Source organism: Onychostruthus taczanowskii, unplaced genomic scaffold (assembly GCF_017590055.1).
Source record: "Onychostruthus taczanowskii isolate IOZ18803 unplaced genomic scaffold, ASM1759005v1 scaffold183, whole genome shotgun sequence".
Classification (NCBI taxonomy): domain Eukaryota; kingdom Metazoa; phylum Chordata; class Aves; order Passeriformes; family Passeridae; genus Onychostruthus; species Onychostruthus taczanowskii.
In genome coordinates this window covers 724,753-744,827 of record NW_024499051.1, presented here as the reverse complement: position 1 = coordinate 744,827, position 20,075 = coordinate 724,753, and the positions used below count along the sequence as shown (strand labels likewise).

Sequence of the window (20,075 nt, the reverse complement as noted above, 5' to 3'; positions counted from 1 at the left end):
GGGGAAAGATCTGATAACTGCCCGAGTCATCATAAGCTATGGTTGTAGACCATGTATGAATTAAAGGAGTGTATAATAAAAGAAATTAAACCTTTTGAAGGTTTGTGGGAAAGGCCATTGAAGAAGCCTTAGGGGATATTTTAAAAGTAAGTAATGATAGTCTGAAGCAGTAAGAAGTATGTATTTCCAACTGGGTGCACACATTTGGGAATAGTATACAACTTCAGTGGAGAGACTATGTGAAAAAGACTAATACAGCCTTGAAGTTTAAAAGAAGGCTTTAAGAATCCTTTTTTTTTTTTCCTTTCTGAAGGTTTTTTTTTTTTTTTTTAAATCTTGAAGAGGTTTAAGAAACGTTAGAAATTAAAAAAAATAAATTAATTTAAAAAAAAAAGCTTCTGAATGTACAACATTGTCATGGGATTTGAGTTACCTATTGCAAGAAGTGTGGGCCAAGGGGCTTGTATCCCAAGTGTGCAGACCAAGCTTCCTCAAGTCTGAGGAGTACGCTATATCCTGCCTCGGCTCCTTTTTACGCATCTCGCAAAAGGCAGCGTCCAGAATGGGTAAGTCAACCCACTTAAAACACAAGCGCGGTACTGAACCTGTTAAGATTGCTGTATGCGATAGTGTAATCGTACTGTGTGGACTAGGGGAAAGAGAATGAAATTAATTGTTGTAAGTTATTACCAAGTGAATAAGTTGTGTTATGAAAAACAAACAAAGATGTGTATAATAGGGGAGAAAAACATAAAATAAGTAAAAATCTGAAATATGAAAATAAGATCCCTTTAAATAACAATAGCAACAAATGAACAGCCACATAACTTCATCAACAGCTATGGAACCTTGAGTAACATTGATCCAGCATCTGTTGAGTATACTTACGGTTATGGAATATAAACTTTTACACTTATGCCTAATCAAAGATTCATAGTTGCAATTCACAAACAAAATGCACTTTTCATCAGCAAACAAATACACCATACTAGAGTTGCTCTTTTCCCTTTCCCCAATGCTGTTTTAATAATTCTCTTCTTCATTCCACAGTTTTTGTTGCATTAGTTGATCACTGCAAGCCTCTCTTGTCTTGCTCTATTTGCCATTCTTTTAAAGTCTTATAGAGTGCTTTCCAGGTGGCAGCCAAATCTGCAGCTGCCTTGCCCCCATTTTGACGCTATATTTCAGTCTTTTTTTAACTTCTTTCCATGTATATAAAACAATCTGCACTTAATATGTTATTTCTCATTGTGTCCCCAGCAGCTCACCTGTACCTCAGGTGTCAAAATCTGTCAGGTCCGGACCAGGGCAGCTTCCCCTGCTGCTCTCAATGCTACGCTGGGCTCTATCTCCGGCTGCACCTCACCCTACAGGCCACTCCCAATCATGTTGGGTTACTGTGGAGAGGGCCATTATGCAATTTTAGAAGGCTTCTCTTACATGTTTTCTGTGCAACTCTGACTCTGCCTCTCAGAACTCCATGTGGCTTTTGTTCCAGTGCTCATGTAGCAGTGACTTAGCAAACCTCCCCCCGTACTCCTCGGGGGCCATGCTACGGCTAAGGCACTGGCTGCTGCTGTGCCTATGCCATTTGCCACTTGTGTCATGCAGCTTGTGTCCTGTTGCACACACTGCTATTCAGGGGGAACCCAGCACCATCCTGGGTCCTTGATCACATCGGTGTCGCCAATTGTTGCTCTCTTATTGCAAAGGTCTCACGCCTTCTTGGTGATTTCTCATGGGCTGGGCTGGGCTGGGCAGCGCAGCGCAGCGCAGCCAACAAACTCTATCCAACCTTCTGGGCCAGCCAACCTGCTCTTTTACAATACACCTCCTAATTGGATCCAGCTGTGGCCTGTTAAGGGCAGGCCTGTTCCTAATTCTTGATAATTAGCACAGCTGTAACTCCTTAGGAGTGAGATTACCACTATCTCTATTCTCCTACAGGGAAACTCCTGGCTTCTGACTAGAGTGCTAGTGCCCTAAGGCAGAGCCAGATTTCATGGGTAGCAAAGGGGGATTGATGTGCCAAGTGGTCACACTTCACAGATACTCAAAGGAAGAGCTGGGGTCATTCTGGGAGAGGAACCTGGCAGGAACTGTGGGAACATACACCAGGAATGCCACAGAGGGCCAAGGTGAGTGGGCCTGTAACACCACCTGCAACACCAAGGCTGTTCACAGGCAGGGCCAACCTGTGAACCAGGTGGAAATGATGCCTGGACTTGGCTCCATATTTGGAGGGAAATGAGGGCAGAGAAAAGGAGGAGCTGAGGAAGATGAGAGGGCTGTAATAGCCTGGCCAATGGAGAGAAGGAGCAATCAAACAGCCAGCTGCACAAACTGCAGCTTGGTGTGCTCATTTGCCTGAGGTTTTCAATCCCATTTTCCAATCACCACAGGATTGGAAAGAACGTTCTTATCTCAACTCTCTAATTAACAAATAATCTACAAACTGTACAAATTTGTACCAAATTTTTTGCCCTTTTCAATCAAATTTTGATACTGTTGGGTGGGGAGGGGAGGAATGGTAGAGGATCCAGGAATGCCATGGGGTAGACTTGTTAAAGGCAGTTTTCACCTGTCTTTTGCAGGTGAAGACAAGTGAACATTGACTTTCTTCATCTAATGGAATGTTTTAAAATGCCTTGGACTGGGTCTCACTCCACCTGCTTCTGGATATTCTTTGTGGTTTCAAGTGATACCTTAAAGAACCTAGAAACAAAACAATACACTTTCCACATAATGTTAGTATAGGAGGTAATATAAAGGCTGATCTTTATTGGAGGCCTCCAGTGGCAGATATGGCAAATGACCATAGAATTTCTCCCCTACATGTGGTGAATAGAGTTTTATAAGCTTAGTAAATTAGCATGTTTGACAAAAATCACCAATTAGGACCACATGGTGAAGTAATTCCTCCCGCGATTCAACAGTCTCTGAATCCTCCCCCAAACAGATGGAAACTAAACTTGGTTTATGAAAATGTATCTCAAAGAGTTGTTTCCAGCCTTGGTTCCCATGAAGAACCAATATAGGTTTAGGGGCCTTATACTCTCCAGGGCTTGGAGCTCTGAATTATATTTTCTCTTTCTGCTTAGAGAAAAGTTAGGGAAAAGTACTGGAAAAACTAGCTGGAGATATAACAACAGGCTACAGAGTTACAACAAAGGCTACAGAGTTACAAATATATGTGTAAAGAATACGGAGAATATATAAAAGAAAAAAGGCAAAAAATCAATCTGGCATCACCAGGGTGTTATAAATGAAAAATGAAAAAAATAGCCAATTTTAATAAAAATAAAATAAAAATTTATTTCGCGACCGTAATACAGTCTCGACAGCCACCAACCAAATCGGACAGCGTACCAATCCCGGAAGGTGAAAACGTGAGAAATGGCCTTGCTAGCACCAAATCCACCCCGTCCACCCTGGCTGCTTCGAGGCAGCAGTTCTTAAACAATTTATTTTGCACAAGGCAGAATGTCTTTGTTTCTTTCTGAGTTTTTCATATTCAAGTTGGTTTCTTTCTCAGGCTCGGGCTGCACAAAGCCTCCATCTGGGAATAGAATGATACGCTTCCCCAGTTCGATGGAAGGTGTTGATGGCCTGGTCATCTCAGATAGGCATCTTGTCTGGGCCATCATCACCTGGGCGTCACTGGGCATAGGTGTTTGTGAATGTCCATCTCCTGTGCTGCTGGAGAATGCAAATGTGGTGTTGCCTCCCCGTCCATCTGCCGTGGTTTCGCCATCCTGGGGAAGAGTTCCCCCCCCCCCCCCCCCCCCGCCCCTTGTACACCAGCGGTTTATTTTATACATCTATATTTTGATACACTTTTTATTCCCATGAATTACTACCCATATCTATAACAAGGGCAATGGTGTCCTGTCTCACAGCAGGTGGCACTCCTCCCTTTGTGTTAATCAAGAAGGGCTGTGCTGAGAGCAACCACCCCACGTCTGTACTGATCCCTGCCACCCTGGTATAAGCTTCTTCAAATATTTCTTGAAGTAAATTTCAGGGGCTGCCAGGTCACTAAAGACACTGAGTGAAAGAGTGTCACTCAGGGTTGGGGATGGCCGTTACCCTGTCCAGTGAGCAGACCAGCTTAGTGTCACCCAATCATCCCGGAATAACCTTATTGCACTCTCTTGGCAAAATTCTGCTGCCCAAACAATTTCTCCCAGTTCTGCGCAACCTCAGCCACGGACATCTCCTCACCTAAACCAGGGATATTTCCCATCACATCAAACACCTCGAGGCATGTGAAACCCCTTTCTGAAGGAGTCCCTCATGAAGGGACTTCCACCCCTTCTGTGTGCGCCCAGGGACCCTAGCACCCATTGTGTGGCATGAAGGACACAAGGCTCTCCCCTGTGCATCTCTCCCAAAGCCTTTGAACAGACACTTGAGTGTCCTAGCAGAGAGTCAGGGCCCCCCACCTCACAGGGGCCTCCACAACTCCTCTGTGGCCGTCTTATGCTGATCATGCTCTGCATGCCTTCTCCACCCTCTACCAGTGATTTCACCAAATCTGCACCAAATGCCACAACAATAGAGAGGCTCAAATTCACCCTTATAATTTACACAGAATCTGCACACAGAATTGTAACACTCCCCATTTGGCTCCTTCCTGCTCTAAAGATCCCAGGTGAACTCACCAGTACCTGCTCTGAAGGACAGAGGCTGCAGCAGTACTGCCCTTGGGTCCCATCTGGGCTGCCGAAGTGCTGAGGAAAGTCCCCTGTGTGACCATTTTGGAAACACAGGTGGCTCCAATGAGCCGATGGTTGCCCTGTTTGATTCCCTACCCACACCACTCTCACCCAGTCAGAGCAGGTTTCCATATCCATCCAGGTGGATGCCTGTTTTTCATGGAGGCAGGGTCAGCGCAGAAGACACAGACACCAACTGCAGGAATAACTGTAATTTACTATAATTTAAAATTGCAAATGGATAAGTAAACAGGACATCAAATCATTAGCAAATATTTACAAAAGGACAAGATAGGCCATGCATCTAATCATAATTATAAAAGACTGCCTACATTGTGGAAGAAAGACACATCACAATTTACCCTAATCCTTTACCATCATCCAGGCCTGCCCATCAGCTAGGGGGAAGTCACTTTCATAGTGAAGCACAGGGGAACCACTGACAGCACCTGGGAAATCCTGCAGGTGCCTTCCCCTACAAGCAGTGAAGTTTCTGACTGGGCTGTGAGAGGTCCCCGTTTTTATACTGTGGCATAAGCAAGATAACAAAATTTCTACTGCAGTAACATCTGGCCTCATTTTCCTACTGGTATGCTCCCAAGGCCTGGGAGGGCTCCAGGAGAAAACAACAGATTTTTCTGTGATCCCACATCCTAAAAACAAGGCCAGATGTGGCCTTGTCCAGTTCCTAAGTATGGAAAGGTAAATCCATATTTCTCCAGTGAGTGGATATAGATAACATTTGTTTTAAAGGTCCATCTACTGGCCAATTTTTGCTAAGGCCTCTTGTTCAGGCCTTAGTCAGGGCCTGTTGATCAGGACTTTGTACTTCAATGCCCCATCCCTCAAAGCGTTCAAGGACAGCTTCTGAGCCAAGATGTATACACTGTGGACAACTGGGTCTACTGCAAGCCATCCCGCCATGCCCAAGGCAAGGGGGTCAGAGCTAGATGATCACAAAGGTCCCTGCCAACCCAAACCATTCTACGGTTTCTCAGTTAGATGTTGCCCCTCCCCCAGTGGGCCCTGTGCCACAGAACCCCACAGGGCCCAGAACATGGAACCCACCCCTCTGTGACATCAGCCCCAGGGCAAAGGGCACCATGGGCACAACGGGTGCTGTGGGCACTGCGGCTGTGGCTGTGCTGCTGTGCGGAGCCCTCAGTGCTTGCAGCTGACACGTGCCTCTGGCAGCCATGAACTGGTTCAGCTTCCTCGTCCTGCTGACTGTGGTCGGGCTGGCACACGGGACATGGGACAACTGCGGGTAAGTGGCCCCAGACCCTGGGGGGGAGCCACGGCAGCACTTGCGGCCTTCCCTGGAGAGTACCTGCCTGTCCCCCATGGCCAGGCCACAGCTTCCCACCCACCACAGGAAGCCCCAGTTCCTTGCCAGCAACCAGGTGCTGGCATGGACAGACGCACAACCCATGGGCTTCCCTGGCCTGCTGTGTGTGCAAGCCCTTGTGGGGAGGGCAGAGGGCTGAGCTTCAGCCTGAGCCACAGCAGGCCACGAAGCAGCACGGAAATTACTTTCTGCTTGCAGAGGGACCTGCGGACTCCGAGCTGTGGTGTCTGACTACGGCCTCATGACGTACTACTACGGTGACATGGCTTATGACTCTGGCATGACACGCATCGTGGGTGGCGCCGGTGCCCTGCCAGGGGCCTGGCCCTGGATTGTCAGCATCCAGCACCCCTGGGTACCAGACCCAGGGCATTGGTGTGGAGGGTCACTCATCAGCACACAGTGGGTCCTCACAGCAGCCCACTGCTTCGACAAGTTTGAGTAAGGAGGAGCAGGGAATGGGGACATCCCCACAATCCCAGCAGGTGCCCTGTCAGCAGCATCACCTGCTACTCCCATCCCCTTTCCTCTCAGGCAGCCAGGCTGCCACCTTGCTCAGGAGAAGCCTGGGCTTGTGCCAGGTTTCCTAGCAGCTTCCAGCTTGACATTCCCTCACCCTAAGTTGTGTGAGAGCACTCATACCTGCCAGAGCACTGCTCCCTCTCTGCCTTTCCAAGCCAAGTTCTGTCAACTGCTGGGCTCCTGTGGCACATGGCTCTCTCTCCATCTCCTTTCCAGTAACATCAGCCTGCTGTACGTGGTGATTGGGGCCACCCAGTTGACTCAGTCAGGCCATGGGGCACAAATGCGCAGTGTCAAGCAGGTGCTGATACACCAGTACTACAATCCTGCTGACATGAGCTACGACATTGCCCTGCTGGAGTTGGACCATCCTGTCAAGTGCAGCCCCTACATTCAGCTGGCCTGTGTGGCTGACCCCACCCTAAGAGTCTCAGAGCTGCAAAACTGCTGGATTGCTGGCTGGGGTGCCACTACTGCAAGATGTGAGTTCCAAGAGCAACTTCTTTGCCAGCTCAGCACACTGGGGAGAGGGTTTGGGCTTCCCCACAGCAGAGGCCAAAGCCAGGCTGCAGGATGTACACCCCTGCAGATATGGGCCAGGCCTGCTCCCCAGCGGCAGGCAGCAGGGTCACAGCACCACAGTGTCTCTGCAGAGGCAAAGCCAAACCCTACAGAAGAGAATACCCTTCCCAAGTAAGGAGAGGAGAATGGGCAATGTGGTGCTCAGGGTTCATTCCTTTCTCTGCTCACAGCTCAACAAGCAAGTGATCACTTGCAGGAGGCCAAGGTCCAGCTCATCGATGTCCAGCTCTGCAACAGCAGTGACTGGTATGCAGGGGAAATCCATACCCACAACTTGTGTGCTGGTTACCCGCAGGGCTTCATCGACACCTGCCAGGTAAGAGCGTGCCACAAGCCACTAGCCCCAGCAGCACTGGCAGCCAGGGCAGCACCGCCCCAACACAGCCCAGGGCCTGCTTTGCCTGGCCACTCCGTCGCCCTCCCAGCCCCTGCTCCCCCCCGACTGCTCTGGGGGCTTCCCACACACTCCCCATCCACACCTGCCTACCCAGGACTCCCCTTGTGCCAAAAGCCCAGCTAGCTAGCTTGGCAGCACAGAGGTCCAGGTACCAAACGTCCATCCTCTGCACATCCAGGAGTCCTGTGCAGGGACAACACAGAGAGCCCTACGCTATAGAGGACCCCGTGCCATTCACAGCCAAGCTTCTGGAGGCTCCAGCCCCTGAGCAGAGCTTTCCTCTGCCCAGAATACAGCTCTGTTAGGGGCTGTGAGAGAGAAGGAGACAGCCCCAGTGCTGGCAGGTGCCACCAACACCATCTTAATCCTCTGTGCTCTACTGCAGGGTGACAGCGGTGGCCCTCTCATGTGCCAGGACAACAATGCTGACTACTGGTGGATTGTCGGAGTGACCAGCTGGGGAAAAGGCTGTGCCAGAGCAAAGCAGCCTGGAGTCTACATCTCCACTCAGCACTTCTATGACTGGATCCTGGTCCATACAGGCACAAACACACTTGGAAGGGGTTCTCCAACATCAAAAACCTGGAGTCATTTTGTGACGGCTCACCTACCAACTCGCCCCCTTCCCACTCTTAAGCCATGGCCAACACGACCCCTTCCCACTCATAAGCCATGGCCAACACGACCCCCCACTCCTAACCTATGGCCAACACGACCCCCCACTCCTAACCCATGGCCAACACGACCCCCCACTCCTAACCCATGGCCAACACCCCTTCCCACTCATAAGCCATGGCCAACACCACCTCCCACTCATAAGCCATGGCCAACACCACCTCCCACTCCTAAGCCATGGCCAACACCACTTCCCACTTCTAAGCCATGGCCAACACCACCTCCCACTCCTAAGCCATGGCCAACACAACCCCCTATTTATAATCCATTGCCTACACCAATCCCTTCTCAAAAGCCTTGGCCAACAGCACCCCCCACTCCAAAGCCAACACCATTGGGTGAGGTTAGCTCCTGCCCATTTCCACTCAACAAGCTGGTAGACTTCTTTACTAAGGTGAAGAAGCTCCTTCATGAAGTCCTTGGACAAACCACAGCTTGAGCAGCAGAACAGGCAGGATCCACAGCACACTGCAGTGCACCACAACCATTTCCTGCTGGGCAATGCCTGCTGATCCAAAGGCAGCCTCAGTGTCAAAAACCTGCTCTGTTCTGCCCACACTCCTTTTCTGTGTGCAGGCAAACACTGGAGTTGACTAAGCTGTTGAAATAAAATTACCTATGCTCAAAGTGAACCAGCTTTTCAATGCAATTCCAAGTCCTGGGTAAGACCTATTAGATACAAAGGAGCGGCTCCAAAGAGCTGCAAAGTGCATGGTCAGAGAGGAGAGTGCTCTGAGCCACCATGGGCTGGAGGAACCTGCTACATCAAGACTAGGAAGAAGATAGGAAAATATTTTTGTTAAGGCTCCAGTATTTGTTGAAAACTCCCAGGAGACATTACTGCCTCACTGTACTCAAGATAAATTCCACCCATAATTACCATTTGTGAGAAGTGTTGCTTTTTTACAGCACTGACACTTCTCCCTTATGTCATTTCCCAGTCTCCTCAGTGGCAAAATAGGCATTCTGCTTTGCAGTACAGATGCCAATGCTATTACTTGTATTTTTTCATTTATCTGGTCTAATTTTCACATGTCACCAGTGTCTGAAATGTGCTTTATTCTCTTAAAATCCTAATAGAAGAGGAAAAATTGGGGGAGGGAGTTGAAAATCCCGCACAGAGAGCACACCTTGAGCTGTGATGTTCATAAGAAAAGTAAGCCTAAATTTCCATATCTTGTGGTCATTCAGGGCTGAGGGAAGCTGAAGGCTCTCATCTCTATCCAAGCTGGTTGCAGCCAGCCCTTATATCTACTCTATGGTTTCCATTTAAAACCATTCCCCCTGGCCCTATAGCTACAGAACCTACTAAGTTTAAACAAAGTAAACCAATACTGTCACACTCTTAATCAATAGCCTGCTGAAAGCACTTACATTCAGTGAAAGTCATCCTTTGCATTATGCCTGGCACCAAAACACAAACCCACCAGAGGAAAAGGAAAAAAAATTATTATGCCATGTATTATTCATGCCATGGCACAAATTCCACCTGTCCTCCATCTCAATAAGTACCACAATCCAAAACACTTTCCTGCCCCCATGCATTTAAAGCCCATGCCTGCTCCCCACACTGCTGCATCCCCCAATAAACACTTCCAGCCTCCCCATCCAAATCACTGACAGCTCACACAAATGTAATTCAATCTATGTTAATTTTCCAATTAATTCAGTATTCTTCTGTCCAACATTCTAACCCCACCTGACATGAAAAGCAGGCACCCATTTGTACACTGAGATGGCAGAACAGCTGAATGCTTAATTACCTAAGTAGCTCAATTCACTGATGATTATTAAATCCTAGAAAGGTTTCCAAAGTGAAAGGTTTCAGAAGTTAACTGTAGGGAGTTTCCCACCACACAAGCTAAATGTGAGACCATGAGCTTTATTTTAAAATTAGTGGGAAAACTTGCTAATGTTTTATTTTCTTCAAGGGAAATAGATGGTTTCAATAGACTCTAAAAATGCTTTGTTAAAAAATCTTATTAGTCATGCCTTACTCAGCTAACAGCCCAAATTGAGTCTGTTCCCTGCAGCTCTTCCAGCTACCCACTTGGCTGCTCTGCCAAACTGCCCTGAGCCTGATATTTTCAAATCTGTTTCTTCCAATACTCCAGTTGTGAGTGCAATGAAACCTTCGAAGACTGGATTGTCACCCGTGCTCAGAAATGCATTGCAGCTTTTCATCCTCAGCCCTGTAAAGCAACACTCTTGCTCAATGAGAATATTTACTAGGACCTCATACATACAAAAAAATCTGGAACTAAGCTGATTTTTGTACTTGGAATCAAAACTTCACCAGTGCTTCAAAAATCTCCACATAAGCTCCACTTTATGGCAACCTTGAGAGCATTTGATGAGTACATTGTTGACATTTTAGAAAGCAGGGCAGAGTTTTGTGGTTGCCAATTACAAGGTTACATTGCACCCCTAGTTTTCCAGGGTATAACCTATAATTAAAAAAGAAATAAAACAGTATCCCAACAAAAACTTTCAACCACGGGGAAATCCTGTGGTGATGTATTTTGAGCTGGTCTGTGGTTCTTTGGGTCATTGGAGTCAACTGCCAGCCTAACAGTACATTTGAGGCATATAACAGCACTCCCCTGAAATCCATGGTCTGTCAGATCTGATTTTTTACATCCACATAATTGCATAAATTGCTTTCACTTCCTATTCACTATATGCAACTCAAAACAATCAAAGAACAGAGTTTGGGCATCATTAGCCCATATAACCTATTTCTTAGCACAAACATGTAATTACATTAATTAATATATTAACGCTGATTACTTAGGACTTATATATACAAGAGTAATGAATTCTGTAATGATTTGGGTTGGAAGGAACTTTCAAGATCATCTTCTTCCAACCCCTGACATGGGCAGGGGCACATTCACTAGAATAGGTTGTTCAGAGCCCCATCCAACCTAGCCTTGAACACTTCCAGGGATGAGGCATCTATTCTCATCCACATCCATTCTCTTGGAAAGCTGTTCCAGTGCCTCATCACTCACACAGTAAAGAATTTTTTCCTAATATCTAATCTAAAACTATTCTATTCTAGTTTGTAGCCATTCCTCCTTTTCCTCTCACTACATACCCTTGTAAATGATCTCTCTATCCTTATTGTAGGCTCCCTTCAGGTACTGAGAGGCCTCTGAAGTTTGCAAAAATAGTTTGTATAGAAGTCAATTTTATAAGTCTTCAGATAAGCAAGCAATGCACTGTAAACTTCACTGGTTTTCTGTAGCCATGATATTATGGAAAATCCTTGCTGGGATTTTTCCTCTCCTGAGAAGCTGAGGAGCCTCAGGAGAGAAATGTAAACAATTACTATCTGCTGCTGTGGAATGCAACAGGTGCATCTGTGATTGGTCCATGTGGATTGTTTTCCATTGATGACCAATCACAGCCACCTGTGCCAAGGCTGTGAGCAGTCACAGGATTTTTGTTATTCTGTTCTGTTCGTTCTTGTTGAGCCTTCTGATCTCTCTGTTCTTTTAGTATAGTCTTAATGTAGTATTTTAATATAATATCTAACTTAATAAATCAGCCTTCTGAAATGGAGTCAAGCCTCGTATCTCCACACACGGAGAGGAATCATCAACAGTTTTCATTTTACCTGTTCAAGACAGGACATTAGGCTTTAATTTCCCTGAGTTTGAGTCCCAAACACAAAACCAATTTGTGCCAATGAATTCTGTAAGAACCCGATCCAGTTCCTTCTAGTAAAAAGTCGCTACTAAACTTGCACCTTTATTATCAGAACAACAATATGCAGCAAAACAATAAAGTCTCCCCACATGACAGAGGAACCTTTACAAAACCAACAACATGTTCTACCTGCAAGCCATGTTCTGCCTGAAAGAATCACTGCAAGATGCCCCTGGCCAGAGATGGAGGGAAGAGGTCACCTGTTATCCTGCCAGACTATGAGACACTGCTGCCTGAACTCACAGTTTTGCTCTCTGTGCCATGGAATGTCCACTACAGGGTTTCTATGAGAAGCTGAATTCAGCATAATGTCTGCAAAAATTATTCCCATCAAGTACAGTTAAAACAGTCATGAGAATCCCTTTGTTTCCATTGTACCTTGGAAAAACCTACAGTCTAGGAGAGGAAAAAAATCACAACTCTCAAAAAAGCATCCTTTCTACAAAGATGAGTGGAGAACTCCAACAGCATCACTCACTGGAACTGCACTCTTACCAGTGTGTTGAAGTCAGAACTTGATGGAATACTTTTGTAGTTCTTTGCAAAACAAGTATTTTTCCACAAACACTTTAATGCAATAGCAGTTTAAATAAGTGATCCAAACATTTATGCTGTGATTAATACCCACAAAGATTTGATTCCGTACATTTCAGTGACTCCATAGTCACAACCATGCCAAACTCCTTTAGCTCAGAAATTATTTTAACCCAAACTAATACTAACCTTGCATATGACATCAAGGGGAAGTTACAGTTGTTGTCAGAGCTTCAAGCACCTCTATTCTGAAGCATTTAATATTCAATGCATAAGAGTGGAATTCTTCATGCTACCCACGAGGGTAGAACTGTTCCACTCTTACTCAAAACACGCTGGCCTCTCTCTTTGAAGTTGCTTTATAATTTCAGGAAACTCAAGGCTCTGTAATGATATCAAGTCACACACAGCCTCAGGCTGGTGACAAGGTACAAGGTACTCTCTTTATTTTCTGCCCTCCTCTCTTTTACTTTTTTTTATCTGTATACCCCCCAAGTACACATTAATTTTCATTGACAACTTATATTTTGTGAATATAAAAGAAAGAGCATTTCTATGCTAGCCCCCAAAAGAGACAGACACCCTCCAGTGAGAGAGCACAAGAACATATCTGGAGAACAGAAGCATTTTTGGATTATACTTGAAGACTTCAATATAGTTCCAAGAATGGATCTCTTCTACCAAACCTTCATGGAACAGCAGCATGGACAAGCATAATTCATGTGTGGCACAACTTATCAGCATACACCTTCTGTGTAGCCACACACAGGGGAATGAAATTGCCACTGGGTGTTTGACAAGTACACAAACACCTTCTCACATCTCAAATCTGAAAGCAGAGATGTTTGAAAATTAAAACATTTTAAATTCTTACTTGAAAAGAGTTGTTAGAGATGTGGCTCAGACAAGAGCGGCTCAAGAGGTCTGCCCTTGGCCACGCAAGAACTTGCACCAGGTCAGGAAAAGGGTGGGTTTTGTGGCTCACCTGGTGAAGCAGGCTCCACTGTTTGCTTAGGACACCCCAGCAAGTGTGAGGCACAGAGCAGCTGTGGGACGGAGGACCCGGAAAGGGAAGTACTCGAGTTAGACATAGGAGATGTTGAAGGGAGAAAAGGGAAGTGGATGTTGAAGATGTCGAAGGGGAAATCCAAAAGGAACCAGATTTCAGTATCACAACTCCTGTCTACAGCCACATCTTCTTCCAGGGAGCCAAGCAAGGGTCAGCAACAGGAATTGTGATCCAGCAGTGTCATTAGGGTCACCTGGATGTTTATCCAAAAGCTGTCAGATTTATCCTTACACAAGGGACACTTGGTGCAACACAGGGTTACACTGTTGATCCTTCAAGAAAGCATGGAGTGATACAACAGCAGGTCATACAGGGAGGAGCTGCTGCTGCCACAAAGGCTTTTCACAGTAACAGCAACGAGAAAATGTTCACTACAAATTATTCTTCAAGGCAGCTACAGTTAGCAGACACCTGCAGCCTCCATCAGGCATTGTCCAGGAATGTCACACATTCCATTCTCAGGCAGAACACACCTCTGTGTCAGGGGGGCCAGCAAGCTCCATGTTTTATGCCCTGCTCTTAAGAGATGCTGTGAGTAATGACAGTAATGAGAGGCACACGATGTACCAGAAGAAGGTAGTACGTGCAATCAGAGCACAAATCCTGGCTTTTTTTTTCCTGGTAGAAAATTCTTTGAATCTCTTGGAAATATTTTGAAATCTCTCAAAAAATTAAAAAGTTCTTTCCATAAAAAGATTTAATGCTTTCGTCTTAAGGAAGAAATCACTAGGTTTTTTTCCCCCGATTATTCAGAAAGTACTTTATAAATAGTTTATTCTTTTTCTCTCCCAAGGAGATGATAATACATAAAAAACCAACCTCATTATTTCAGTGAAAAAATCGAAATAAAACAGTTTTAAAGTGCAGAAATCATTGAATGAGCATTCTGGCGATGCTTACCACATCTCATAACAACTACCTTATAATCTTATTTCAGTAGTAATTTCAGGTTAGGAAAATACATCTGTCTCTTTCATTGTTTGGGGTTTCTCCCCCCCAACATTGGGCAACTTTTTCACTTGTTCCCTCCTTAGCCTTCCCGCACTGCCAAGCAGCACCACCAGTTAATTTTCCAAGTCCCCACCAGAGGGATCATTTCCACAGGGCTCAGAGGCAAGGAAGGCAAACCTCTTCATCAGCATCCACATCCCTGTCAGTCAAACCACCACACTGGACCCCCGTGTGCCTTTGTGCTGTTGAGGGTAGTTATGGTTTGTAAATAGCTCAGTTACCTAATGCGTATTTATTGCCTGGTTTATGAGAGGAAGCTATTCGACTGAGTACTTCAAGGTATTTTATGTCTGCAATTAAAATTAACCTCCAAATAAAAGACTGGTACAAGCTGGCATTGGAACACAGTTAAATGAGGTGGGATAAAAATAAGTATCTACAGTCCACTGAAATAAATGGAAGGTTTGAGTGAAAACTCACTGAACAGGCAGTAGCTCTTCATCTTGTAAAATTTGCCGTCTCCTTCAAGAAGTATAAAATGCAAAACTTAGTCTCAGAGTCCAGCAATGGGATAAAGCTTTTTCTGTCTGGAGATTAAAGTCGCCTTAAGGATCTTGTCCACCTCTGGGTGCAGGCAGCACTGTGCCCTTGGAGTTCACAGCCCTGCTTGTACAAACCTCAGTGGCAGCCACACACATGAAATCTCGGCAAGTCTCCTCTTGTTGCAGGGGTTTATTAAATTGTCCACCTAATAAACCCATGGTGATTTCAGCTTTCACTCGGGAGAAAAGATATTTCTAATGCTCCTGGTGGGGCACAAAACCAACCAAAAAAGCTGAAGTAATCACATCACTGAATTATAGAATCATTCAGCTTGGAAAAGACCTTTAAGATCATCGAGTTCAGCTGTAAACCTAACGCTGCCAGGTCCACCACTAAATCTTATCCCTAAGAGTCACATCTACATATCCTGGAGGTTAAGGGTTTCTTTCCCCTTTACTGTGACTATCCAGCCTTGCAGTGGTCACAACATACCCCAGGTACCTCAAGGTGCTAGCAAAGCATGTATAGTCTCAAAAAAACAACCGTAAAAAATCACATCAATGAAAGCGATGCAAGAACAAAAACAAATTGAAGGCAGATAAAAAATCAATTCAAGAATAGGTTTTCTCTGCAAAGTGTGAAATACCAGGCACTCTAAAACATCTACTAGCAACTTTGCTATTGTTACTGATTTTTCAGGAGCTGTGCTCAGAACCTTTGGTGAAAAGTAACTCTAAAATGAGGCAAAAAGACCAGTTGTAAGAACTGGTATTTACTCTGGAGCAAATGATTTCTTGTTTGTCCATACAGGGAGAGGTTGATCCCATTCAGGGCAATGAGAAATGACACAAACAGGAGACAGGAATGGGTCAAATGGACACTGGCAGTGCCCCAGAGGTGATCTCTGGCCTAAGCAGAAAAAATGAGCCTGTGGACGCAGCCCAGAGGCTGGTGCCTTCAATCAAGGTGAGCACTGAATGGGCCTTGTTTGCAAAAAAATTGTTCATGTCAAGGGCGTACAACCATTTATAGCATCCAGAGATTAAGGCAGTTCAGGGTATATAATCCATCTTTACATACACAGAGCAAATTCTTAAAGGGCTCTTAACCACCTCATAAGTGAACTCAAGTCATGAGGTGAACCCAACAGCCAGCAGGAAAGGCTGATAGCATAGCAGCAAACTCAGTGCCCCCAGATTGCTCCAATAACTGGCACAAATGAGCTCCAGGATCTACGTCATGTGTCCAAATGGAACTGCTGTGTAGGCAGAGGGTTTGTCATGATGTCTTGCTGTTCGGTAGAAAAGTGTCTCATTCTTCCTCTGTTTAATTGGTATTTTTCAGCAATTTTTTTTTTTTTTTTTTTTTTCTTTTTTTTTTTTTTCTTTTTTTAAGAAAGTCTCTGCAGCATTGACTTCCAGTTGCAAATCCCTACACCACATCTCCTGGCTACAGCGAAGTAATTTTCCATGCTTTCATAGCATTTATCTCCTCAAGTAAGGAATGCTTTCTGCAAGGGAAATCATTTCTACTTCAGATTTGCCCTGATACTGTGCTTGATAAATTTAACAGAGAGAATGGTCCTGCAGTGGCCAAAAGAAAAGCCTCCAGGGAAGACTCAGAAGCATTGGTTTGTCCTGCAATCAGAAGATGTATGTATCTTGTGTCCAGGACATTCCACTCCTTGCAGGGAAAAGAGGTCATATTTTATGACTGGCCAGTGACACTTAATAACCTATAAAGAAAATCAGAACGTCCATTGCAGAGGAGAAAGTGCAATGGAAAATTCTTGTGTATTACAGTTATGAGAGTTATTGGGTTCAAAATGTTAATTATCCTGCGTAAACTTCCCTAGTTTCCATGTCACTTCCTTTTATTAAAAATGTCTCAAATGTTATAATGTGGACACCTGTGTCACAGGCATTGCTACCTTTGTGCCTGCTTGCAACAATGATAACCAATCTGCTGTTTTCTAAAGCAGAAAATAGGACTAGGAGTGTCATGCATATTAGGGAAGAAATGGCTAAAAATTAATTTCAACACACTGCAAGAAAATATATTTGAAGTACCCATAATTAAATGAACTTGGTGGGAGGAGGCTTGGGGGGGGGGGGTGGGGGGGTGGTTGTCTGGTTTATTTTCTAACTTATAATTGTGTTTGGCCTTCGGAACAGCCAGGTTTTCTCCCAGCTCAGAGGTAGGCAGCCCAAAAGCAAAATACTGTTCAGAAAAAAATTTCAAAAATTTTTGAGGGAAGGGTTTCAGATGAAAGAAAATTATATATCCTTTAGCTAATATTTCTTATACCTCTTCCTTAAATAATTTCCAGACTTTGAAATACTTTTTTTCTCCTCTATCCTGCTTTCTAATACAACTTTACTTTAGAGAGAGACAGGCACTGATCTCTTCTCTGTGGTGACCAGTGACAGGACCTGAAGGAATGAGGTTGTGTCAGAGGAGGTTTCGGTAGGATATCAAAAGAAGGTTCTTTACTCAGAGGGTGTTTGGGCACCAGAACAGGCTCCCCGGGAAAGTGGTTACAGCACCAAGCCTGACAGAACTCAAGAACTGTTTGGATATTAGCAGGGGCTTTTTTTGTCCAGGGCCAGAATTTGGGAGATACATGTAGGTCCCTTCCTACCCAAGATGTTCTGTGGTTCTATGCCTTGGAATATATTATCTAACTTTCTCTGGAAGCTTATTTTTCCAGTCTTCCCTGTACATTGATCTTAACTCCATCATCACTATATCCCATTAATCTGCTGATAATTAATGATCATTAAAATGCAGCAATCAAACATAAAATAGCCTTCCTAGGACTCTTTACATCTCCCAGATTTTAATCACATCATGCAGAAATGTGTCTTGAAAATGCTTTAACTTCACATTCACGAGAGTTTAGTGGTAAATGGGCAGATATGAAAAAACTCTTTTCCCTTTAGCAAAGAGGAAATATGCTCTCTCGTGCAATCCTCCTTGAGACAGAGATCTAATTTAAGAAAGACCACCTTGACTGATCAGTTTATTATGATTTTCAGACCTGAAATTTGTTGTGTTCATCTCAGGTACTTGCAGCACTAGTTTTCTTCTAATAAGTACTATTTTAACACCACCTGTTTTTAGCATTGCCCACTAATAACCAGAATGTTTTATAAAATACATTATTAAGTAATCTTGTAGGCTTGTGCTTGCTAGGTACTGTTTAAAATGCTGCAAATGAACACCCTAAACGATATTTTTTCTGCAGCAGAAATTTCACTAAATGGATTAAAAAATCATATTTTGGAGGAAAGGGAAGTGATGATCAGTACTGTTCAGAGATCTTCCCTGACATACTTCTTTAAGCCTTGCTTCATACTTCACCTGAAGGATGGCCCTCACTGGTTTGTTCTTTATAATTTCCTTGTCTGAGGAATGACTATGACACAATGTATCAGTCAGCCTAAGATAACCAGCACCAGTCTCCTCCCTTATGCTTTCATCTACTTTCATCTAAAAACATCTTGAAATATTTGGGTTTATTATTTTGTGATTGCTTTTACTGAGCACACATAGATGCTGTTTTGGGAGGGGGTTTTAGCACACATTAACCTGAACAAATTGAACAAATGCATTTCCTGCAATATTGACTTAAATGAAAGGACGAGTCAGGAGTTCAGCAAGAAGTCAGTCGCACATCCAAAAAACCCATAAAGCTACCTCCCAGTCCCTGAGAAAGCAATGTGTGACTCCCTATAAGGGCTTAAATGAACTTGGATCGTCAACAAGCTGAATTCAACCACTGTTAGCAGAGACCTGTGTAGCTGAAGTACTGCAGATGGCAATGTGACACAAGTGACAGTTTAGCCTGCAGCACCTTGAAAAAGGAGATGAAAACGAAGAGTAAGTTGGAAATACTCTGAGGCTATGCCCACCCTGGCAGAGGGACAGCAACTAGCACAGTTCCAGGTACCTTACAACCTGCTCCACACTGCAGCTCCTCCTGGCAGCGCTGGAGGAACAGTAGTGGTACCAACAGCGCAGCATTGCCAGTCTCACTCTGTGTGCAGTTTGTGTATAAGAGTAGAGAACCAAGGAGTGGCAATGAGGAGAGAAAATGCTGGTTTTAAACAAGTGCAGGATGCTTTTGTTTGCAAAACATTGGTAGTTTAAAAACTGGATTTCCTGAAGCAAATCTCATAGAGTGACTTTCTGTAAAGCAGCTTTCTTCCAGCTTGGGAAGGCATGAATCAGTGGCAAAATGGAGCTTCACTGGCAGCATGATTCATCTCACCTTTGACCACCACTTTCTGTCTCTTCTATGAATCATTATTACAAATTATTACTGATTCAAGAACAAACCCTTTGTTGATACCAAAATTCCCCGTGTCATCAAAAGCTTTAACTTTGACCATGATCCAGTGCCTAGTAAGCTCACTACGATTTTAAATCTATTGCACTTCAGACTAAACTTGTTACTGAGAATTCAAGATACCATGGCACAGACCCTACCTTGATTTATTCCAGCATGAACCAGGATAAATTCCATTTGCAACATCAATATGAAGCCACGGCAAGTGAAAGATTTAAGTCAGTACAATATTTATCAGGCTTGCATCTCTGTCTTATGTCAAGGCATAAAGAGCAACACTTAGAGCCGGGGTCTTACATAATGGCTCTGGAGATTATGCTGATCTTCAAGCATAAAGATGAAGTCTGACTTCCTACCATTTCATATGAATTCCCATATGATTTCTCTGTTTTACTGACATCTCACCTCCCTCTGAGGGATTTTGGGCATAGGTGGGGGATGGGGACAAGAGACAGTAGTCACTCTCCATTCTTCAGAAATAAAACCAAAGTCTAAGCAGGCCACGTTTAATGTCTCTCAAGAAAGAACTGAAGAGGACCCTACTTAGTTACATCAGGCCCAGACAGATGCATGTGCAACCAAAGGCTTCACAAAGATAACAGCCATTTGCTCATTTGGATTTTTCCTGTTGAACAAAATCTCAAGTGTGATTCAGTTCACATTAAGTTACC

The 20,075-nt window shown here is 44.5% G+C and overlaps 1 protein-coding gene across 1 annotated transcript; it reads left to right on the top strand.

Moving 5' to 3' along the window:
• The first annotated feature begins 5,841 nt into the window (after window positions 1–5,841).
• On the top strand, window positions 5,842–8,681 carry LOC121334143 (acrosin-like). Its single transcript, XM_041401043.1, has 5 exons — window positions 5,842–5,985; window positions 6,265–6,507; window positions 6,805–7,070; window positions 7,341–7,486; window positions 7,953–8,681. The coding sequence occupies exons 1-5, from the start codon at window positions 5,915–5,917 to the stop codon at window positions 8,679–8,681; spliced, it is 1,455 nt and encodes a 484-aa protein (XP_041256977.1). The 5' UTR covers window positions 5,842–5,914.
• The last annotated feature ends 11,394 nt before the right edge of the window (window positions 8,682–20,075 follow it).